Raw genomic sequence first — 24232 nt, 5'->3', positions numbered from 1 at the left:
TCAAACTGGCTTAAGCAAAGAGGGAGATTTGCCGGCTCCGATCCTAAAGAGTCCAGGCTGCAACCGGGTGCAGGGGTCGTCGACTGCCAGGGCTCTGAGTGCTCCCCCAGGCTCTGCTTTCCTCTGAGTGCTCCCCCAGGCTCTGCTTTCCCCAGGGGACACTCACGGCGGTTCCCTGATGGGGCGAAGGTGGCCGCCCGAGGCTGTGGCTCGGCCTCCAGTGGAGCAATGTCGCCTCTTTCCCAGCAGTTCCAGCCACCATCCCAGGGCTGATTCTCAGGGGCCCGGCTTTGGCTGCTCGTCTGGCCAGCCCAAGGGTGACCCCGCCTGGAGCAAGGTGTGTTTGGAGAGTGGGAGGCAGCACTCCCGCAGGACAGCCGAGGACACTGTTCCCAGAGTAAGGATGGGGCGCCCTCCTCACTGGACGTGCACCCTGGCCATGGACCCCGAGCTGACCTCGGCCCCTCCCTGACTCGGTTGCTCTCAGGTCCAAGGCCACTGCTGCTGTCTCTGTCTCCCAGCGTCAGCCTCTGACCTTGTCCCGACCCCACTTTTGGCTTCCCCACTGGCTTCACATCTGCTTAAAGGATCTAGGCCCTCCCTGCCACAGACTGAAAGAAGGATCCGGTGTGTCTCCCGGGCCATGGAAATGAGCTGGGTCATCCCTCCTTTGGCTCCCGTCCACGCGGGCCAATCTGGTTTCACTTTATTTGTCATTTTCTCCAAAACCCAGTTTCCTTTTTATTTCTCTCCCACTCAGCTTCACGTGCTCCCGGTCCCCTCCCCATCTCTGCAGCCCATTTTTCCAGGTTCTTGGTCCTCTCCTTCACAGATTTTCTGTCCTCTTTGTTCACCCGGATTGGGAATCGGGAGCCACTGGGGATGGAGGGAATGAGAACCTCAGATGAAGGACAGGTAGGGCTAGAGAAAGGTTTTCAGAGAGAAACAGAGAAGAATGAGATGAAAACACAGCAAACCCTGGATGGAAGGAGGGGCAGTGCCCATAAGAGAAAGGGAAGGGAGTGGACAAGGTGCAGAGAACTGCACACAGACAGGCTCCCGAGGCCTGGGCCATGCCGTGGCAGGGCCAGAAACAAAGCGAAACAAACGGACAGGCCAAGGAAATTTCCGTCGGCGCGGACACTGCCAGCAGTTTTCCTAGGAGCTGGGGGTGCCAGCACTTGGAGCAAGCATGGGCCAAGGACGATGAGTAACGCAGGTGGCGGCAAAGGCTCTTTCCAGGGAGTGTGTATGGCCTTGAAGGCCAAGGAGGAAAGGCTGGGGGAGCAAAGCGGGGGGAGGAGGGAAGGGGGAGAGGAGAGGTGCCAGTCACAAAGGAAAACAGCAGCCAGATCCACGCGCTGCCACACCGTGCCTGTCCCACCTTGAGTGCCCCCACAGACAGCTCAGCTCATTCCCTAAAGGTGCGGGAGGGCCCAGCTCATTGGGCAGGGCTGTGTGAAGCACTTGGCACCATTCTGGGAGAATTAAGCATTTAGTAGACAATAGCTTCCTTCAAAATAAATCCAAATGAGGCCTGAGAGCCCGGAGTTGGGGGGTGCCTGCCAGGCTGTCCGCATCAGAAGAGGAGGCTCTAGGGACCTCTTGGCTCCTCTAGTGGGGCACCAATCGGCAGCTCCAAGATGAGAGACAGGGGAAGAGTGAATTCCTTGGAGGGGAATCCTGGCAGTGTCGGGACTGGGACTGTGGCTGTGCGGTTCAAGGACGACCTCTGGACTGAGAGGAAAGGATGCGAGCATCACGCTTATATCCTGGGAAAGTGATTTATCATCGCAAGTTCATAAACTGGCAGTCTAGTTCCTAAAGCGACTACGTGTGTGCATGTGTGTTCGTGTGTGTGTTGGTGTGCATGTGTGCACATGTGCACTGTGTATACATGTGTGCATCTGTGTCCATGTGTGTGCACGTATTCGTGTGCGTGTTCGTGTGTGGGTGTGCATGTGTGCACTGTGTGTGCATGTGTCTCTATGTATGTGCACGTGTGTTCATGTGTGTGCACACATGTGTGTTTGTGTGTGCACATGTGTTGTGTGTGCATGTGTGCACACATGTGTGTTTCCATCTCCATTCTGTATGTAGCTCCTGTTTCTTCCCTCAGGCCTGGGTGTGAATATTTTGGGGGAATTTAGGTAGAGGTCAGTGTCCCCTCTCTCTCTACAGATATTTTCTCTGCTTTCTGGTCCTCAAGACTGAAAAATGAAAACGTACCAAACAGCTTCCAAAGTTTACCTGTTAGAGATTCAGCCACTGGGGAGCCACTGTTCCTGTTCTTGCTCACTTCCAATTCTAAATTCCCAGAGCAGTGACTCTGATTGGCCCAGCCCTGCACTAATTAGGAGCGGGACTGAGGAAGGGGCTCTGATTGGTCCAGCATGGTTTGAGCGCCCATCCCTGTCCAATCAACTGTGACCAGGGGTGGGATCATGTTGGACAAAATGTCAGGCGGTGGAGCCACTGTTGTTATCATTTGGATCCAAAAGCCCATTTCTTTTTTCTTTTCTTTTCTTTTTTTTTTTTTTTTTGAGACAGAGTCTCACTCTGTCACCCAGGCTGGAGTGCAGTGGAGCTATCTTGGCTCACTGCAACCTCCGCCTCCCGGGTTCACACCATTCTCCTGCCTCAGCCTCCCGAGTAGCTGGGACTACAGGCGCCTGCCACCACTCCTGGCTAATTTTTTTTTGTATTTTTAGTAAAGACGGGGTTTCACCATGTTAGCCAGGCTGGCCTTGATCTCCTGACCTCGTGATCCTCCTGCCTCGGCCTCCCAAAGTGCTGGGATTACAGGCGTGAGCCACCATGCCCAGCCCAAAAGCCCATTTCTGATCGTCCAGCTTCCCAGACGCTTCCCAGGTGCACCGCGACCCCTGTGTGCTGTGTCGTCTTTTGTAGGGAGAAAGGATCAATCAAGACAGTGAAACCCCTGCTCCCATGGAGCTTGCCTTCTGGTGGGATAAGAAAATTAGTAAACATTAATTAATAAATAGGTACTTCTCTACACAAGTTTACAGAAAAATAAACAAATATGTACATAAGAAAGAAGATGGTTTTGGATAGTGATAAGTGCTGTGATGAAAATGAAACCAGGTGATAGGCCAGCGGTGACTCCACTGAGGGGGGTTGTGAGCATTACACAACATGGTCAGAAAAGACCCCGCTGGACCCAAGTCCCAGCTGGTAAGAAAGTGCCAGCTTCATGACGGTGGGGAGGAGCATTCCAGCATCACCGTTTTAAAATACGAGCATCCTAAATATTACACAAACCATACTTATGCTAAATATTTGGGATCTACACTAAAAATGTAGTGTAGTGTAAAAATGGGGTTTCACCATGTGGGCCAGGCTGGTCTCGAACTCCCAACCTCAAGCTATCCACCCACCTCAGCCTCCCAAAGTGCTGGGATTACAGGCATGAGCCACCGCACTTAGCCAATCCGATGGTTTTTTTTTTTTTTTTTGAGATGGAGTCTTGCTCTGTCACCCAGGCTGGAGTGCAGTGGCGCGATCTCTGCTCACTGCAAGCTCCACCTCCCGGGTTCACGCCATTCTCCTGCCGCAGGCTCCCGAGTAACCCCTTTTGCTTGGTTCTCATTCTGTCTCTCGGCTGCCACCATGGAAGACCTGCCTTTCGCCTTCTGCCGTGATTGCGAGGCCTCCCCAGCCACGTGGAACTGTGAGTCCATTCAACCTCTTTTTCTTTGTAAATTACCCAGTCTCGGGTTTGGCTTTATCAGCAGCATGAAAACAGACAAATACACTGTTGTTTCTTATTAAATGTTACTGGCTTATTTTGAAAACAAAAGCTTACCAACTACATGTGGTTATGGGAAGGGGCCAGAAAGTTACACTGCAAGTAAAAATATCAGTAACTATGTTTACTGGGTGGTGATGGCATAAACAATAGTTTTTCCTTTTTTTTTTTTTTTTTTTTTGGAGACAGGATCTTGCTCTGTTGCCCAGGCTGCAGTGCAGTGGTGCAATCACAGCCCACTGCAGCCTCGACCTCCCGAGCTCAATTGATCCTCCCACCTCAGCCTCCTGGGTAGCCGCATCTACAGATGTGAGCCACCAAAAAAAAAAAATTATTTTTGACACAGGATCTGGCACTGTTGCCCAAGCTGAAGTGCATCTGGGCTCACTGCAAGCTTCTCCTGAGCTCAAACCACCCTCTCACCTTAGCCTCCCAAGTAGCTGGGACTACAGGCTCACTCCACCACGCCTGGCCTTGTTTTTCCTTTGTAAACATCGTTCTACAATGCTGTGAGTACATCGCTTTTTCAATATAAAGTTTCCTTTGGAAGTTTATAAATCCAGTTTGGGCCTTGGAGGAAAGCAGTCAGTGATAGAAATTTCGTGACTCTGAGTGAGTTTGGTGGCGCTTCGAATTGAAGATTGTTTCCCAGGGACCGCTGCAGACACAAAGCCCTGACCTCTGGATCCCCAGTGATAAAAGCGATCAAAGGCGAGTGTGGTCAGACGTGCGCTGCAACGCGAGTCGGGGTTTCATCGAGCCTCATTCGGTGGCTCCTGGGGCAGTTGTGTGGATGAAGAGGGCCACGTCCGTGAAACGCTCAGGATGGAGCTGGTGGTGGGGCGGCCATGCTGGCCACATCGCTCACACCCCTCACCCGTCAACTCGGTGCCCGGCGTTTTCCTTAGCTCCTCTGTGGATTAATTCTCGTTCCGAAGATGGGAGGCCGAGGTTTCATCTCAGCTCTGTTCCTGGCTCATAGCTGCGCTTCTCTGTGCCCGTCCCCTCCCCTGACGAGGGGAATGAGAACCTTGCCTAGGGAAACACTTAGGGGACGGTGGCCCGTGACTCCATGCCAGCCCCTCCCAAGCCCAGCCGCCAGCTGAGGTCCTGACCACCTTGTGGACCGCCCGGTGCTCCCGCCCTGCGCCCGCCCTCGCGTCCTCCCTCCTGCTCTCCGTGGTTCCCTCGTGTTGCTCTGTGCCAGTAGCTGAGCCCCCGTGCCCACCCACTGCAACTGCCCCTTCCCTCCCTGCTGGCTTCCCCACTGCGTTGCCTCCCTGCAGGGGCCAGTGAGTGGCTCTAGCTGTGTTCAGACGGCTCTGTGCCTCCTCCTCCTCCCACCCCAGTTCCTCAGCCTTGGAGACAGACGGGGGTGCAGCGGGGCTGAACGGCACTCCAAGCTCGTGGGGCTGGGGGTCCGCATCTGCACCCGCCGCGTGGCTAGCACCCCCTGAGTGTTTTGGTCAATTTGCCATCATCCCACCCCTCAGTGCTGCTGGCGGTTGCCTGACGAAAAGCTGCACTTAATAGAAATCACTGTGGATGCAGGAGATGGACGGAGATGAGCTCAGGACCAGCCAGCAACCCCATCAGGCGGTAATGCCTACCATGGTCACCCGTGACTTCCTCTCGCCACTGCTCGGAGCTCCTGCAAAGCCACAGGCAACAACACACTTCTGCTCCGTACGAGAAGCTCCTATTGTAAATTGGTAACGTGGCTGCGGTTTTCTCTCAGCAAATATTGAGCAGACACTGACTGTGCCAGGTGATGTGCTGGGTCCCAGACCCTTCCCAGACCCAGCCCTGGCACTCACGGAGATCCAGCTAGGAAGTCCGGGAAAAGGTCACGGGGGAAATAAATGAAGTCAAGCACAGTGGATGAACGCACTGCCGCCGCTCCCCACGCCTCCTGTGGTGGACATCACTTACGCTTCCTCGTGGTGGACGTCACTTAAGCTTCCTTATGCCCTCCCAGATGACCCCCCTTGGGCCACGACACAGGGCTGCACCCGGCAAGAGCAGACAAGGATGGTCTACTCACCGAGCCTGCAAGGCTGGTGTGCAGGACGGGCCAGCTACGCTCCCCAGGTGTGTGCAAGACCGGGGACGAGTCAGTCATTGGGAGGTGAGGTGCTCGGGCAGTGTGGGGTGGAGGAGGAGGGAGGGAAGCTGAGTGTGGGCTCTTCGTATTGGAGAGGAGGGGAGGGCCACGGCACAGAGACTCAGATGGGAAGGTGCGAGAAAGAGCAGAGATTTCAAAGGAGCTACGGTGGAGGCCCACGGAAGAGGAATGCTGAGGCTTTTCCATCTCAAATGCTGAATACACTGTAGCACACGCAAAACAGCCCACCACAGCGAGCTGCAGGATTCTTCCGGGCTTTTAACAGTGGTCTTGTAAAAAAAATTAGCCGGGCATGGTGGTCCCAGCTACTCAGGAGGCAGAGAGGGGAGGATGGCTTGTGCCCAGGAGGTTGAGGCTGCAGTGAGCCATGATCACACCACTGCACTCCAGCCTGGGTGACAGAATGAGACCCCTGACTCAAAAAAAAAAAATAAATAAAGACTGGAACATTCAAAACCTGTTGATGGGCCAGGTGTGGTGGCTCAAGCCTGTAATTCCAGCACTTTGGGAGGCCGAGGCAGGTGGATCACCTGAGGTCAGGAGTTTGAGACCAGCCTGGCCAACATGGTGGAACCCTGTCTCTGGTAATAATACAAAAATTAGCCAGTTGTGGTGGTGCGTGCCTGTAATCCCAGCTACAGGAGGCTGAGGCAGAATTGCTTGAACCCAGGAGGCAGAGGCTGCAGTGAGCCAAGATTGTACCACTGCATCCAGCCTGGGTGACAGAGCGAGACTCTGTCTCAAAAAAAAAAAAACTATGTTGGGGTTTGTTGGCGAAGGCCTCCCTTCCTTTCGCCACCACCGGCGCCGACCCTGTTGCCCCTCTAATCCCATCTCCTGCTGCCCCTGACAGTGCCTTTGCCGGCTGGTGCTTCCGCCTGTTCCGTCGTGGTGGCTGCTCTCACCAGGGTCCTTTCCGCTGGTCGTCCCTTTCTCCCTGGAGCCGCCATTATCTTCACCTGACAAATAGAAACCCATCTTCAGGGCTCCACTGAAACGCCGCTTCCACGGGGGCCCTCCTGGGCGTCCCAAGCAAGTTTAGGGCCCCAAAGCCCGCGCCCTCACCTCTCAGACACACAGCTTTTTATCTCTACCACCGTCTGCCCCTCCTGGATTCCACGCTCTGCGAGGGCAAGTCTGAGCCCAGAGCCTCCTCCCTCTGTCCCCCGTACTGAGCGTGGTGCCCGGCACGCGGGAGAGACTCAGTGGGTGTTTTCGCATGAATGAGGGACTTTTCTTCTTTTATGCTTGCATGGCTGGCAAAGCCCTTTCTCATGGACGTGTTCTTAAGACATATTTATCTTTCGACGTCTTTACATGCAGGTCTTACCTTGAGACTCGTGGTATCTGTTTCAGGGGACTGCGGATCTCTGCTGTAGTGAGATAATGGCGATGGCAGTGATGACAGCAATTTTATTTTATTTTATTGTTTATTTATTTATTAAGATGGAGTCTCCCTCTGTCGCCCAGGCTGGAGTGCAGTGACACGATCTCAGCTCACTGCAACCTCCATCTCCCGGGTTCAAGCGATTCTCTCACCTCCGCCTCCCAAGTAGCTGGGAGTACAGTCACGTGCCACCACGCCCAGCTAATTTTTGTATTTTTAGTAGAGACGGGGTTTCACCATGTTGCCCAGGCTGGTCTCAAACGTCTGACCTCAAGTGATCTGCCCGCCTCAGCCTCCCAAAGTGCTGGGATTACAGGTGTGAGCCACCGTGCCTGGGCGATGACAGTAATTTTAATAATAACAATAACACCAGTCATAATAATAGTAAGTGGCTACCATTATTTGAGCTCTCACTGCGTGCCAGGGACTGTTAGGGAGCCACTTTGTAAGCATCACAGTACTCAATCCTTGCCATGGGCCCCTGAAGTAGGCATCATTATCCTTTTACAAACGTCTAGTCTGGGCCACAGACCTATAAAACAACTTGCAAAGCCCCACCATGTGAAGCCAGGATTGGAGCCCACATTTGCCTGGCTTTCAAACCAGTGCCAGTATGTGATGGTCTCAGAGGCTAACTTCCAGGGAGCAGTCTAGGTTCCATCGTCGCGGAGTTCTGTGGGCAGGGGCTTGCAGTGGCTGCGGCCCCTGCCTGCCTGGGGAGGTGGCACACAGAAGCCCTCAGCCGTCACCCTTTACAGCTTGGGAACGTGCACTACCTCCCAGAGTGGCACCGGAAGCAGGCCGGTCCTTTGCAGCATCATGGTATTTGAAATTTCCAGTAATTAGAACATCTCAAACTTCTCGTGTACTCATTTTAAGCCTTCAAACAACCCGTGCCTGCCAAAAGCCTGCTCATCTTGGTAAAAGCCCCGAACTACAAATAGATGGCTATTAACAGCATCTGTTGTAATAGCAGAGACAATATTCTCTGGGGCCAGCACGTCACAGCCTGGAGCCGGCCCCAAACGTCATCTGTTATTATGTTTGGAGAGTCTGGCACGCGCTGAGGCAATCGTTCAATTATATCTCCATGAGCCGGTTCTGACGCACCTGCTTACACAGAACGCTGAGGCAACAGTGGCCAGTGCTGCCCGGTGGACCAGCCCTGCTGATAGCAGAGTCCGGGGGATGGGGGCTGGCAGCTTAAAGACCGCTTTTCGTGAATTGGGCTTGCCTTTTTTTTTTTTTTTTTTTTTTTTTTTTTTTGATTAAGGAGAATACCCTGACATTGTATTGTCATTATGAAAAGTCACTTTAGGCTGGGCACAGTGGCTCATGCTTGTAATCCCAGCACTTTGGGAGGCTGAGGTGGCAGATCACTTGAGGTCAAGAGTTCAAGACCAGCCTGGCCAACATGGTGAAACCCCGTCTCTACTAAAAATACAAAAATCAGCTGGGCATGCTGGTGGGTGCCTATAATCCCAGCTACTCGGGAAGCAGAGGTGAGAGAATCGCTTGAGCTCAGGAGGTGGAGGTTGCAGTGAGCCAAGATCTGGCCATTGCACTCCAGCCTAGGTGACAGCAAGGCTCCATCTCAAAGAAACAAAAACAAAAATTAGTGGGGTGTGGTAACACATGTCTGTAGTCCCAGCAACTCAGGAGGCTGAGGCAGGAGAATCACTGGAACTTGGGAGGCAGAGGTTGAAGTGAGCCAAGAGCACCCCACCGCGCTCCAGCCTGGGTAACAGAGTGAGACTCCACCTAAAAAAAAAAGAAGTCACTTTGAGATTATTTTATCCAGGTCTGCAGCCTTAAATTGGGTCCCTAACTTTACTGGCAAGGCAAGTAGCAGAGTTTGGCCTGAACCCTACTACAAAAGCTGAGGGCCTGGACCGTCAGACCTGGGTGAGGTTGCCGGCTAAACTGGGGCAGGTGACCGAACCTCTCTGCGTCTCAATTTCCTCATCTCAAAGTTGGACTCACAGGACCTGCTCTGTAGGGCCATTGTGAGGAGTTCATCCTGGGAGGAACATAAAAACATTACCTCGCAATGCCCAGCAGGTAGCAGGTGCCCAGCGAACGCCAGCTCCTCCGCTGCACTCTGGTACGCACCAAGCCTTCTCCGTCACGACAACGACGTGAGCTCATGGACAGGATGCGTGGTGCCCGGGACACGGCAGAACCTGGCTAGCGAGAGCCTTTGCCCCTTAATCAGCTGTTTCACCCCATGAAGGCTTCAGTGGCTTCCAGTTCGTTGTTTTTTGTTTGTTTGTTTGTTTGTTTGTTTTAGAGTGCTTCCTTTACGTCAAGTGTTGTGCTAAGGACTTCGTATTTCCCATGTGACTTAACCGTAATAGCAGTCCTATGGTGGGGGTTCAAGGATCATCCGCACTTTACAGATGGGGAAACTGAGGCTAGAAGGGGTGCAAAAGCTGGACCTAGAGCACACAGTTTGGGAGTGGTGGCCCCAGCTTCTGAACGTGCGTCCGACTGCACACGGTTTGGGAGAAGTGACCCCAGCTTCTGAACGTGCGTCCGACTCCAGACCCCACTCCTGACCCCATGCTGTGTTGTCTACAGGAAGAGCAACGAAACACGGCTTTCCAGTTTTTAAAGAAATACGCTTGGCATTTTGCTAGTGGGCGGTCTTCGCGGCGCAGGTCTAATTTCGGAATTTACAGTGGGATTTAAAATTTGCAGTGAGATTCTCTGTTTCACCTTGAAAGAGGCTCAAGGTGTATGAATCCCACACTAGACTGATGCTGAAGAGGAGCCTGTGGAATCCACACCCGCTGGCATTTTCAGTAAAAAGGCCTCTGTGTCTTCCTGAAATGCGTGCGCCCCGCGCGGGCCACGTTGCTCTTCACCGAACTGCCACCAGGGGCCGCTCCAGCCCAGCCCGAGTGATCCATCGGCCCCTGCACCTGCTGTTCCCGAAAACGCAGCGGCCCAGCCTTCCTTTGCAGTTATCCTCTTAGAAGAACGAACGTTTCGCTTCCCTCCTCATTTGCGTATCATAGAGCCAGTGAGACACATTAGCCTTTTTGGGTTTTCCCCTGAGCGTGCTTGGTCCCCAGCCCAGGGTGGCCGCCGTTTCAAGCAAGTCCCTTGTTCAGGTACAGGCGTGCAGATGCCCCGAGCCAGCCTGAGGAGGGGCCGCATGTCCCGAGGGCCCCATGGTTCCCCTCAGGAGGCAGATTGGAAAGGGCTGACTTGTCTCTTACTCCAGTGAGTAGAGAGGCGGGGGATCCAGCCTATCAGAGGCTGCTGCAGTAAAGAATTCTGTGACAGGCTGGGCACAGTGGCTCACGTCTGTAATCCCAGCACTTTGGAAAGCCAAGGCGGGCGGATCATGAGGTCAGGAGATCGAGATCATCCTGGCCAACATGGTGAAACCCCGTCTCTACTAAAAATACAAAAAAAAAAAAAAAATAGCCGGGTGTGGTGGTGCGCACCTGTAGTCCCAGCTACTTGGGAGGCTGAGGCAGGAGAATCTCTTGAACCCGGGAGGTGGAGGTTGCAGTGAGCTGAGATCACGCCACCGCATTCCAGCCTGTGCGACAGAGTGAAACTCCGTCTCAAAAAAAGAATAATAATAATAATTCTGGGACAGCTCGGGGTCGGGAAGGATGAAGAGATGCCTGTGGGCTCCAGCCCTGCTGGAAACCCTTGGGAAAGTCTTCTAGCCCCAGAGTTAGCACAGCAACTTATCCTGCAGAGGCTCAGGGCTCACAAGTCCCTTCCGGTCCCAGCAGCTCCCGTTCCTGGCCCTTGTTGGTTGGCCACAGTCTGGAGGGTGACTTTTCTACTAGGTTTTGTGGGTGGGGATCCGGCAGGCATCGGCTGTCAGTGGACTTATGCCTCATGCAGTTGGCGTCGCTCTCTTTGGAACCCTATTTATGTGCCTACGTAGAACCCTAGGGTGCTTGAGCTGGGACCAGGAGAAACGTGTAGTAACTCTCTTTACACAGACGAAGCTGCAGAGCCCCTGAAGGGTGTGCGATGTGCAATCACCACCACTGCCATCATCAGACAACACTTTACAAAATGCTTCCTGCCTTGTCTCCATTTATCCTGCCCGCCCTTCTCATTTAACAGGTAGAGAGGCTTAGGCTCAGAGAGGCTAAGCTACTTGCCCAGGGTCACACAGCAAGTTAGAAGCAGAGTTGAGTTGCAAATCCAGGTCTTTAACTATTTCTATGTTCTGTGGACTTTCCTAGAGATCCCAGGCAGTTCCCAAACTGCCGTGGGAAAGGCTCGATTCCACTGTAACACACAGAGCTGCTTACCAACCGAGTGATTCGATGAATAAATCAGTGAACCGACTAATCCCATTCATTCCTGTATTAATTCATCCCGTGAGGGTTCGTTGTGTGCCTTCGATGACCCCTTCCTGCACTAAGTCCTGTTGATACAGTGATGGTCCAGACGGAAACAGCCGTTTTTGTTTGTTTGTTTGTTTGTTTTGAGACAGAGTTTCGCTCTTGTTGCCCAGGCTGGAGTGCAGTGGTGCGATCTCGGCTCACTGCAACCTCCGCCTGCCAAGTTCAAGCAATTCTCCTGCCTCAGCCTCCCAAGTAGCTGGGATTACAGGCACCTGCCACCACACCTGGCTAATTTTTTGTATTTTTAGTAGAGGTGGGGTTTGACCATGTTGGTCAGGCTGGTCTTGAATTCCTGACCTTGGGTGATCCGCCTACCTTGGCCTCCCAAAGTGCTGGGATTACAGGCTTGAGCCACCACACCCAGCCTAGAAACAGCCTCTGTCCTAAGAGTGCAACTGGATGGGACTTAACTCAGTCTTACAAATGGCATCTACCAGGCTGGGTCCAGTCTGATTTGTCCATGAAGCATCCATCATCCCTGCCTTCTAGGCATTTCTATTCTAGAAGAGATGATACAGACATGTGTGAATTTCCACACAGTAAACTTATCATGAGTGAGCCCGTCCCAAGAGCGAGAGGCAGACCCCCTGGCAGGCTCCACCCTCAGCCACCAATCAATGCACTTTGATGCTGCTGGGGCTGGTGGACTGCAAACCCCCTTTCCACCACGGACACAGGCTGAGGCAGAAGCGAGCACAGAGCTCACCGTGCTCTCATTTTGTGGTTCTGTAAGTTCCTTAGATTGTGTTTTGGAGGCCAGACACGGTGGCTCATGCCTGTGTTTTGTTTTTGAGACAGAGTCTCGCTCTATCGCCCAGGCTGAAGTGCATTGGCGCAATCTCGGCTCACTGCAACCTCCACCCCCCAGGTTCAAGCGATTCTCCTGCCTCAGCCTCCCAAGTAGCTGGGATTACAGGCACCCACCAACACACCTGGCTAATTTTGTGTATTTTTAGTAGAGATGAGGTTTTATCATGTTGGCCAGGCTGGTTTCGAACACCTGACCTCAAGTGATACGCCCGCCTTGGCCTCCCAAAGTGCTAGAATTACAGGCGTGAGCCACTGTGCCTGGCCTAACAAAGTGATTTTATGTGCTTATTGTGGGAAGGACTCTTTCTGTGTATTTTTAAAAATTGAGATGTAATTCATCTGTGTATATTTAAGGAGAATAGAAGACTTGCTCATAATGGTAGAGTTTTAAAACTAGATATGACTCTGAGGTTGCTCCAGACCAGCACTGAGATTTTGAGTGAAGAGGGGCAGTGAGCAGCTCTGTGGCTTGGTCCAGCACTTGCCTAGCCCCTGACTGGACTAAAGCCAAATCCATTTTCCATTTTCCAGTTTACACCTTGGTGCCTCCAACTATGATTCATTTTTTTTTTTTTTTTTGAGACTGATTCTCACTCTGTCGCCCAGTCTGGAGTACAGTGGCACGTTCTCAGCTCACTGCAACCTCCGCCTCCCAGGTTCAAGCAATTCTCCTGCCTCAGCCTCCTGAGTAGCTGGGATTACAGGCACCTGCCACCACACCCAGCTAATTTTTGTATTTTCAGTAGAGATGGGTTACACCACGTTGGCCAGGCTGGTCTCTAACTCCTGACCTCAAGTGATCCGCCCGCCTGGGCCTCCCAAAGCGCTAGGAGTACAGGTGTGAGCCACCACGCCCAGCCCAAGTACTTTTGGTGTCGGGAAACCACCAGGAGTCAGCAATGTCAAGCTCCCCAAGGCATTCATCACGTGCTCAGTGCTTTCCTGGCTTTTGCCACAGCGGGAGGTGAGATGAGCAAGGCGGGTGACACGAGGCTCCTCCACAGCTATGGGAGGCACTCGGGCCACCCCGAATTCGGGATCAGTGCTCCAGTTCTGCCGGCACCTTCCAGCCTTGCCCAGCCATCCCAGGAGCACGCTGTGCTGCTTTCAGTGAAAACGTGTGGAACAGGTACCCCATTTGTAGCAGCTGCTGATGGAAATCTGTTAGTGACAAAGTGCTTAGACAGAGGAGAAGCCACCCACATCCGAACCCCTGGGGAGCTCGTTAAAAGGCAGACTCCCAGCACTACCTGCACGTGGGAACGGCAGCCATGACTCTGGGGGCCGGAGCCAGAGGCCTCAGCTAGCGATGCTTATGGCTGAGCCCCACATGTCAGGAGAAGCAAGCTCCTGGGAGGCCACACCTGGCACTGTGCCATGGAGAGGGGCACCCCGAGGCCTGCAGGTAGAGAGTGCTGACTCCAAGGTGAGTGTTTAGGGTGACTTAGGAAGGAAGGAGTGTTCCAATAAAAGCTGGCCCTGTGGTGGGCCTAGATTAAGCAGGGACTGCCAGAGATCAGGACTGATGCTATAGCTCAGGGTCTGCTTATTTAAAGACCTTGCTCACCCAGGAGCGGTGGCTCACACCTGTCATCCCAGCAGTTTGGGAGGCAGAGGCGGGTGGATCACCTGAGATCAGGAGTTTGAGACCAGCCTGGCCAACATGGTGAAACCCCGTCTCTACTTAAAATACAAAAATTGGCTTGGCCTGGTGGCACATGCCTATAATCCCAGCTACTCAGGAGGCTAGGGCAGGAGAATCACTAGAACCCAGAGGTGGAGGTTGCAGTGAGCTGAGATCATGCCATTGTACTCCAGCCTGGGCAATAGAGTAAGATTCTGTCTTAAAATAAAATAAAACAAAACAAAACAAAACAAAAACTTTGCTCATTGTGTGTTATTTTATAATGTTATTTGGTGATAGGATTTAAGCTGCTTTTAAAAAATATTTGGAAGACACCTTTTTTTTTAATTAAAGTCTGGAAATCTTATAGGACAGGCAGGCATCACAGAAACGTTCTTTACTGATTTCTGCCTGCAGGGAGTTGAGGCCCTCACCACCAGCCAGTGGCAGCACTGGGACCCTGCCTTCATTCCACATTTACTGTGAACCTCTGGGCAGGCGCTGGGCTGGCGGGGGGCAGAGTGAATGGGACAGACAGAGCCCACCTTTCATGGAGCCCACCTTTGGCTTGTCACTTCAACCATACAGCAACCCCTTGCGAGTGAACTCATATAACCCTAATGTAGACAATGCCTCAGGTAACACCACAGCTCAACAAACAAAATGACACACACGTCTCGCTGCCTTTATTTCCAGGAATTAGTGGTGGGCCCTTGGAAAACCACTACAGACTGAAGCAATTTCACTTCCACTGGGGAGCAGTGAACGAGGGGGGCTCAGAGCACACAGTGGACGGCCACACGTACCCCGCAGAGGTTTGTAGACGTGGCCTAACAGCACATATCTGCACACTTTCTATGTCTCCGGCTCTATGGTGGGGGGTGAACAAGCCATGCCCGCCGCTCAGATGTGAAGGATTTCCTGGGGCCTGGGACTGTCAGTGCTCAAACCAGAACAGTCGGCCGCCCCACCCGTTTAGTCACACCCCTCTCCTACGAAGAAGGCACTGTAAGTTCTCTCATTTAACGGAAGAAGGGACTGAGGTTCTGAATGGTTATGGAACTTGCCAAAGCCAGACAGCCGGGATTCAAAGTCAGAGCTTGAGCTCTTTGCCACACTTCACTCAGCTGTGTGCTTGCAGCTGTAAGGACTAGCAAATCCACAAGGCCCTCTGCTGAGAAGCTGAACATCTTTGCAATAGAGATCATCTTCTTTTGTTTGTTTGTTTGTTTGTTTTTTGGTTTTTGGTTTTTTTTTTTGAAACAGGGTTCACTCTGTCACCCAGACTGGAGTGCATTGGTGCAATCTTGGCTCACCACAACCTCCGTCTCCCAGGCTCAAGCGATTCTCCTGCCTCAGCCTCCCGAGTAGCTGGGATTACAGGTGCGTGCCACCAGGCCCTGCTAATTTTTGTATTTTTAGTAGAGATGGGGTTTTGCCATGTTGGCCAGGCTGGTATCGAACTCCTGACCTCAAGTGATCCACCCACCTCAGCCTCCCAAAGTGCTAGGATAACAGGCGTGAGCCACCGTACCCGGCCAAGATCATCTTCTTAAAGCAGTCTTATTTTCAACCTTCCAAAGTGGGAGTCAGTAGAGAAAATCAGTGCAGATCAGTGTTGGGAATTGGTTTTTGTAGTTTTTTTGGGTGATAAGTGATGCCTTATAGATTTCACCAAATATTTTATTATGAAATTTTTGCAACATATGAAAAAATGAAAAGAAATGAACGAGAAGAATCTACAAGTTTGACGTGTCAGTCCTGTGATGATCATTTTTGCCGTATTCACGTTATCACACCTCTGCTCACCCACTCGCCTGACTTTTTGATGCTTTTTCAAGCTGAGGACTCTTTCTGTTTTTTGAACTTGTTGTTGTTATGAAAGTAATGCTGTAGTTAATGTGGAACTAGAATCCACCCAAACCAAAAAATGAAAATTGCTTGTAATCGCACACCCAGAGATGACCTCCGGACATTTTATAAATAGGGAGTGATATCTATCGTCATCATCATACACATATTTATAAATTGTTCCAAGAATGAGCACAACAATGGCTTCTGTGTGCTTCCTTTCATTTAACAACATGACTTTTATTTTAGTATCTCTATCTGCAACTTTGTTTTTGATGAACAGATATTTTATTTATTTATTTATTTGTTTTTGAGACTGAGTATCACTCTGTTGCCCAGGCTGGAGTGCAGTGGCGCTATCTCGCGATCTTGGCTCACTGCAACCTCTGCTGCCCAGGTTCAAGTGATTCTCCTGCCTCAGCCTCCTGAGTAGCTGGGATTACAGGCACCTGCCACTGCGCCTGGCTAATTTTTGTAGTTTTAGTAGGGTCGGGGTTTCACCATCTTGGCCAGGCTGGTCTTGAACTCCTGACCTCGTGATCCACCCACCTCGGCCTCCCAGAGTGCTGAGATTATAGGCGTGAGCCACCGCGCCCAGCCGAGGCCTGAGTTTCTTCTGGTAATTCTTGTCCAAGGATAACTAGGAAGTAGAAAATAATGAAACCACCCATTTCTATTGGATGAGGTTAACATGATCCTCTCCTTTTTCCCCCCACCAGGAAGACTGAGGCTGTTCCTTCCTGTGGCTTCGTCAAGGGCCTGGGAGCTCAGAGGTGCTGCTGGTGCTGGGATCTTACACATCTGGCTGCAACAACTTAGTTCTTTTTTTTTTTTTTTTTGAGATGGAGTCTCGCTCTGTCACCCAGGCTGGAGTGCAGTGGCACAATCTCAGCTCACTGCAAGCTCTACCTCCTGGGTTCACACCATTCTCCTGCCTCAGCCTCCTGAGTACCTGGGACTACAGGCTCCCGCCACCACGCCCAGCTGATTTTTTTTTTGTATTTTTAGTAGAGACAGGATTTCACCATGTTAGCCAGCATGGTCTTGATCTCCTGACCTTGTGATCCACCCGCCTCCACCTTCCAAAGTGCTGGGATTACAGGTGTGAGCCACCGCGCCTGGCCATTTCATTATGATTAAGTGGACACATAGGTCAGCCATTCAGAAGGGGAAGTGACTGTCTGACTATTTCTTGCTGATCAATTTAAGTTCTCTTTCCATTGTGTTTCAGCTACATTTAGTTCACTGGAATTCTGTGAAATACCAAAATTACAAGGAAGCTGTCGTGGGAGAGAATGGTTTGGCTGTGATAGGCGTGTTTTTAAAGGTAATCACTTGCTCGGGTGTAGATCTAATGAAGAAAGTGGTGATCCATCATTAGGATTGCTTTTTTTTTTTGAGACAGGACTCGCTGTGTCACACAGGCTGGAGTGCAGTGGCACAGTCTCGGCTCATTGCAACCTCCACCTCCTGGGTTCAAGTGATTCTCCTGCCTCAGCCTCCCCAGTAGCTGGGACTATAGGAGTGTGCCACCACACCCAGCTAATTTTTGTATTTTTAGTAGAGACAGGGTTTCACCATATTGGCCAGGCTGGTTTCGAACTCCTGACCTTAGATGATCCGCCCACCTCGGCCTCCCAAAGTGCTAGGATCACAGGCATGAGCCACCGCACCTGGCCTAGGATTGCTTTTAAAACGTGGTGTATTTACAGTGGAGTGAGCTTCCCCCCCCCTTCCACTGCCTTTTCAGCTAACCCCTCCTTTGTCTGCCATGCAGCTCGGGGCCCATCATCAGATGCTGCAGAGGCTGGTGGACATCTTGCCGGAAATAAAACATAAGGTAAGCTGCATATTTGAAATCAGCAGGCCGGGCGCGGAGGCTCATGCCTGTAATCCCAGCACTTTGGGAGGCTGAGGCAGGTGGATCACGTGAGGTTGGGAGTTCGAGACCAGCCTGACCAACATGGAGAAACCCGGTCTCCACTAAAAATACAAAACTAGCTGGGTGCGGTGGCACATGCCTGCAATCCCAGCTACTCAGGAGGCTGAGGCAGGAGAATCGTTTGAACCCAGAGGTGGAGGTTGCAGTGAGCTGAGATCGTGTCGTTGCACTCCAGCCTGGGTGACAAGAGTGAAATCCAATCTCAAAAAAAAAAAGAAAAGAAAAGAAAAGAAAGAAATCAGTATAATCTGACAAGCAAAATTGTTTAGTGCAGCGATTCATGTGCAAGGAAAAAGAAATGGCGTAGTGGAAAGAGCCCCGCCAAGGGGCTGTGGTTCCAGTTCTGGAAATGGGATTCCGCAGGGTTGATGCTCGTGTGTCCACAGCTAGCTCTCTCTGACTTCGAATGCATCACCACTGCTCTGGGACCCTGTTTCCTCCTCCATAAAATAAGGGTGTTGAGCTCAACAGAAGTTCCCAAAATTCAGCCATGCAGGCAAGATCCTGAAGATGTTTGACATATCTGCCTGCCAATGGGACAACTTTCTACTGAATATTTTTCTTTTCTTTTCTTTTTTATTTTTTCGAGGAGTCTCCCTCTGTCACTCAGGCTGGAACGCAGTGGCGCGATCTTGGCTCACTGCAACCTCCGCCTCCCGGGTTCAAGCAATTCTCTTGCCTCAGCCTCCCATGCAGCTGGGACAATAGGTGTGCGCCACCATACCCAGCTAATTTTTGTATTTTTAGTAGAGACGGGGTTTCACCATGTTGGCCAGGCTGGTCTCAAACTGCTGACTTCAGGTGATCCGCCCGCCTTGGCGTCCCAAGGTGCTGGGATTACAGGCGTGAATCACCGCGCCCAGCCTACTTAATATTTTTCTTTAAATTGATTAGCTCGAAAAATTTTTAGCCTTGTCCTGGGTGATGGTAGTCACTAATGATAAAGTTTGTTTTAAAACAGATTGAAACAAAAACCTCAAATCCCTAACTAATAACATTTAAGAATGTTGACTCATGTACCACCCAGCACTCTCCTTGAACAGTCCCTGTCCGACCCCAAGCCCAAGGGCGGAGAGAAACCTGCCCAAACCGCAGCTCTCCGCCCAGCGATCCATAGGCTTCCCTGTATCCAGCGCAGCTCGAAAAGATGGTGGGGACAACAGTGTCGCCTTTCTCCAAGATCAGCTGAGAAAAGGCTTTGAGGGAGAAGGAGAAATTCCAAAGAAATGTAGTTTATTTATTCAGCAGCAGACAAAAGAATTCCAGGGCAGAAGGAGTCAACGCAAGCCTCACATGTGCGGACGGATGAGGCTTCAACCTGTGTTAACAATGGTGAGGGCTGGTCCAGATGGAGCTGGGACCAGCCCTTCCTCGCGGTTCAAGGAGCCGTTTGATCTGTACGTGGCCTTCGCCTTGATGCTGGCTTCGGGGCGGCCTCCTGGGACTGGGACCAGATCACCCCCTGCCGCCCCATCTGCCTGCTCAGGAACTTCACAAGGCCACGGTTCTGAGAGCTCTGACGCCCCATCCTCTTCCTCCACGCGGCTCCACAGCCAGAGGAAACCTGGGCAGGGGTTGTTTTCCCAGCCAGCCTCCACCTCCCACACCAGGTGGTCCCACCTCTTGGTGGGAAAGAAAAGAGCTGGCTGTGAAGGACCCTTTACCCAAGGGCTGTTTTCCTCCCGGGGAAGGTTCTGGAGCATTTCTTCTCCATGGGGTAAGTCAGAATTTTCTAGGCAAACCACAGGGGAGGAATGATGCCCGGGACAGGGGAGGAAGTGCCACCGCGGACTGAGCTCTGGTCCTGATGCTGATCTCTGGGCTCATCCCCTCAGCTGAAAATAAAGAGTTAGACTCTTTTTTTTTTTTTTTTTTTGAGATAAAATCTCGCTCTGTTGCCCAGGCTGGAGTGCAATGGCGCGACCTCGGCTCACTGCAACCTCCGCCTTCCAGGTTCAAGTGATTCTCCTGCCTCAACCTCCTGAGTAGCTGGAAGTACCGGCGCCCACCACCATGCCTGGCTAATTTTTGTATTTTTCGTAGAGATGGGGTTTCACCATGTTGGCCAGCTGGTCTCAAACTCCTGACCTCAAGTGATCTGCCCACCTTGGCCTCCCAAATTGCTGGGATTACAGGCGTGAACCACCGCACCTGCCCGAGTTAGACCTTTGAGAAATTAAAAGACCTTAAGAGGCTGGGTGCGGTGGCTCACGCCTGTAATGCTAACACTTTGGGAGGCCAAAGCAGGCAGACGACCTTAGGTGAGGAGTTCAAGACCAGCCTGGCCAACATGGGGAAAGCCCATCTCTACTAAAACTACAAAAATTAGCCAGGCATGGTGGCGGGTGCCTGTAATCCCAGCTACTCGGGAGGCTGAGGCAGGAGAATTGCTTGAATCTGGGAGGTGGAGGTTGCAGCGAGCTGAGATTGTGCCACTACACTCCAGGCCGAGTGACACAGCGAGACTCATCTCAAAAAAAAAAAAAAAAGACCTTAGAAGGTAAAAGGCCCAGCCTTGGGGGCAAGAGTCTGTGCTTCATGGGCCAGGGAATGGGAAGAGACTTGAACAACCCTCTCACCTAGAGGCTCCTAGCCTAGGACTTCTGGGAGCTTCTCCCACAGCACAGTGTATCAGAGAGCCCCACAGTTGGACTCCTGGGTTCAGAGCCCAGATCCACCACTCCTGAGCTGCGCACCTCTGAGCCTCAGCTTCCTCGCCTGTGAAATGGAGATATTAAACATCCACAGTAGCCCAGGTATGGTGGCTCACACCTGTAACCCCAGCACTCAGGGAGACTGAGGTGAATCGATCACCTGAGGTCAGGAGTTCAAGACCAGCCTGGCCAACATGGCAAAACCCCGTCTCTACTAAAAATACAAAAATTAGCTGGGTATTGTGGCACACTCCTGTAATCCCAGCTACTCAGGAGGCTGAGGCAGGAGAATCGCTTGAACCCAGGAGACGGAGGTTGCAGTGAGCCGAGATCATGCCACTGCACTCCAGTCTAGGTGACAGCTCAAGAATCCGTCTCCAAAAAAAAAAAAAAAAAAATCCACACTAGAGCAGCATTCTCACCATGTAATGGAATAAGGAGCATGTCTGGTTCTTGGTGAAATGTGCAGTTGAGTTTAAGGCCCAGCTGTGGCCAACACTCACACACACACATCTGCTGTGGAAGGCACAGGCTGCTGCTGCCCGTCACGAAACGAAAATCCACCAGCCCAATCACTAAGGTTAAAATCGCTTTTTGTTGCTGCGGGTGCTTTCTGTCAGGTGATTCCCAGAGAGAGCTATTACGTTTTGGGAGTCCATGAAACTTTAGAATGATGGCCTTGTGATGGAAAATGCTAGAAGTGTGGTTGAATCTAACTCCTGATTGGTGGGCAGTGCAGGGCAGGACAGGGCCGTGGTGGCCTCAGGCTCAAGGGCAGATGGCCTTGGCTTCAAATCCCAGCTCTGCCACTCCCCCGCAGACTCAGCAGTCCTCACCCAGGGACAGGCTCACCTGCAGCTTCTGGGCTGCTTTCCTGGTTTCCTCCAGTTAAGGAACAAGTTGTCCTGAACTAGGGCAGGAAAGACCAGAGTCACGTAGTCCCCATCATCTCTGCTGGTTCCAGGCTGGTCCGGGCCCTGCTGTGGGACTGACTTGGCAGAGACCCTCCAGGAATGCCTGCCACGGTCATTCCCTGGGGACCCAGCTGGCTTCTATGCAGTGCTCAGGGCTCCAAGGGTGCATTTCCAGAAACAGCCAGATGGACACGATGTCCTTTTCTGCCCTGGCTTCCAGAGTCACAAAGCGCTGCTCCTGCGGCATCCTGTTCACCACTCCCGCCAGGAGCACCTGCCCAGGCTCAGGGCAAGGGGACATCACCCTACACCTCGGTGGAAGGGGTTCAAAGAAGCCACAGCCCTCCACATAAATCATCACACTGAATCTTCCAATCACTCCACGGGGCAGGGCCTGTGATTCATCTGTCTTGCACACACAGGGAAACCAAAGCTCAGAGAGGCAGAGAAGGCCTTGCCCGGGCACACAGCTGGCAGGTGAAGAGCCCGTTTTTAAACCCAGGAAGTGGGTCCACGCAGCCTGAACTCCCAGTCGCCCCAGCGCCCACCTCCCGCATGCAGTCAGAACCCAGGCTGAGCTCCAGCCCCTGCTGCACATTTCTGAGCTTTTCAGCAGCTTAGAGGGAAACACAGGCAGTGTCTGTAACCAAAACCACATCAGGAGCTGCCTGGAAGCCCGGACCCCCACCCCCACCCCCAGCGCCATCCCATCTGCACAGGCCCCTACCAGTGCCGACCTGTCACTATGCACTCAGCTCCCAGCGTGCAGGCACAGCCCCAGTGTGGCCCTGATGACCCCGGGCAGACAGTTCCAGAATGGAGACCTCAAGGCTTTGCCTTTGACCCTCTCACCATAGCGAGAAGTTTTGGCAAAAACTGCCCACAGAGGGTCCCCATCCTCCAAGCCTGGACAAGCTGCAAGCTCCTCAGGCTGCTGGGGCGCCCCCTCATCCCTGCCTTCACAACAGTCAGGGCTACAGGGGAATTGGCTGCCTTGTGGAGTTGGAAACAGCCCACCAGGTCCAGGGGATCCAGGGAACGGCTCTATGCCCTGTGGGGGCTCTTCTAGCTTTGGCAGCAGCAGCGGCAGCACCTACTGAGCCCCACGCCCACGTGGCAGGCACTGATGGAAGCCCATTACAGCCACCACACTGCCTGTCGTACACCTGGGGAAACTGAGACTCTAAGAGGACAAAGCAAGGGCGGAGTTAGGCTGGGTGGGGCTTGACGCTCATAAAATGTGGGGTCCTGTTTAAGAGAAAGAAAACAAAACGAGGAATAGAGCGGTGGCTCACGCCTATAATCCCAGCACTTTGGGAGGCTGAGGCGGGTGGATTACCTGAGGTCAGGAGTTTGAGACGAGCCTGACCAACATAGAGAAACCCCATCTCTATTAAAAATACAAAATTAGCCAGGTGTGATGGCGCATGCATGTAATCCCAGCTACTAGGGAGGCTAAGGCAGGAGAATCGCCCGAACCCGGGAGGTGGAGGTTGTGGTGAGCCGAGATCGTGCCATTGCACTCCAGCCTGAGCAACAAGAGTGAAACTCCATCTCAAAAAAAATAAATAAATAAAAGAAAAGTAGAACAAGTTACCAACCCACTTCCGCCAGCAAAGGCTTGTGGTGCTTTCCACAGGTAGCTGGGCCATCCGTGCTCAGATAATGGATGTGATGGTCTTCAGCCTCATTGGTGTGCTCACCGGTGTCCCATTCTAGCTGCCTGGGGCTCACCACACGCATAAAGGAAGGGCCCTGACTTGCTTTGGGGGCCCTGAGGGGGAGCGGTTTTCTGTAACCACATGGCTGCTCCAGCCCTCATGCATCTTAGAGACAGGACAGGAACTCCTGGGGACAATGATGCAACACACAGGCAACCTCTTCTCAGCCCAAGGCTAGAAAGCTTAATTGGCAAGAAACCTGCACGCAGTGGAATGGCTGGAGCCTGCCACTCCCCCGACTGATTCCTGCAGCCTTGGGGAGGGAAGGAAGAGCCCGCACCTTGGAACGGGCCAGGCCTCAGTGGCCCTGACTGGCAACGTGGCTTTGGGCAAGTTTTTTATATCTGTCTGTCTATCTTCACCAGTAAACTAGAAATACTTCTCGAAGGGTTGTTCTGAAGATTTGAAGTAGTTGCTCAGAAAGTGACTGGCACATCTGTGCCCTGGGGACGTGTGGCAGGCAGGAGGAGACGGACGTCTCACTGCACACCCGCCTGTTACCCATGTGCATAGACCGACATCTCACTGCACACCCACCTGTTACCCACGTGCACAGACTGACGCCTCACTGCACACCCGCCTGTTACCCACATGCACCAGACTGACGCCTCACTGCACACCCGCCTGTTACCCACGTGCACAAGCAGCCTGCTCCTTCACAGCCCAGCTAGAGCGTGCAATGGGATGTCAACCCAGCTAGACCATGCGATGAGATATTACTTGGCAATCAGAAAGGACACAGCTCTAACTCATGCTGCAGCGTGGGTGAGCCTCAAAAGCACCGTGCTAAGTGAGAGACACAAGACACAAATGTTCCACATGTTACATGACTCAGTTCCTATGAAACCCACAGAGACAGAAGCAGCAGGGCGGGGGTGGGGACAAGAGCTAAAAAGTACCAAGCTTCCTCCTTGAGGCGGAAGTTCTAAAATTGACTTGGGATGGCTGCACAACTGTGAATATACCCAAAACCATAGAACTGTACACTTCAATTTTTATTTACTTTTTTTGTTTTCTGTTTTTTGTTTTCTTTTTGAGATGGAGTTTCAC

General features: G+C 52.2%; 1 protein-coding gene across 3 annotated transcripts in view; it reads left to right on the top strand.

The window, feature by feature from the left end:
* Positions 1-24232, top strand: part of CA5A (carbonic anhydrase 5A) — a 53643-nt gene that overhangs the window by 15359 nt on the left and 14052 nt on the right. For all 3 annotated transcript variants that reach the window (XM_054668557.2, XM_009431405.5, XM_523486.9), the window contains exons 3-5: positions 14797-14915; positions 17183-17278; positions 17729-17791. In XM_054668557.2, coding sequence (XP_054524532.1) covers positions 14797-14915; positions 17183-17278; positions 17729-17791 — 278 coding nt within the window. The remainder of the gene's footprint in view (positions 1-14796; positions 14916-17182; positions 17279-17728; positions 17792-24232) is intronic.

This window comes from Pan troglodytes, chromosome 18, assembly GCF_028858775.2.
Source record: "Pan troglodytes isolate AG18354 chromosome 18, NHGRI_mPanTro3-v2.0_pri, whole genome shotgun sequence".
Lineage (NCBI taxonomy): Eukaryota > Metazoa > Chordata > Mammalia > Primates > Hominidae > Pan > Pan troglodytes.
This window is presented reverse-complemented; position numbering and strand designations above follow the sequence as displayed.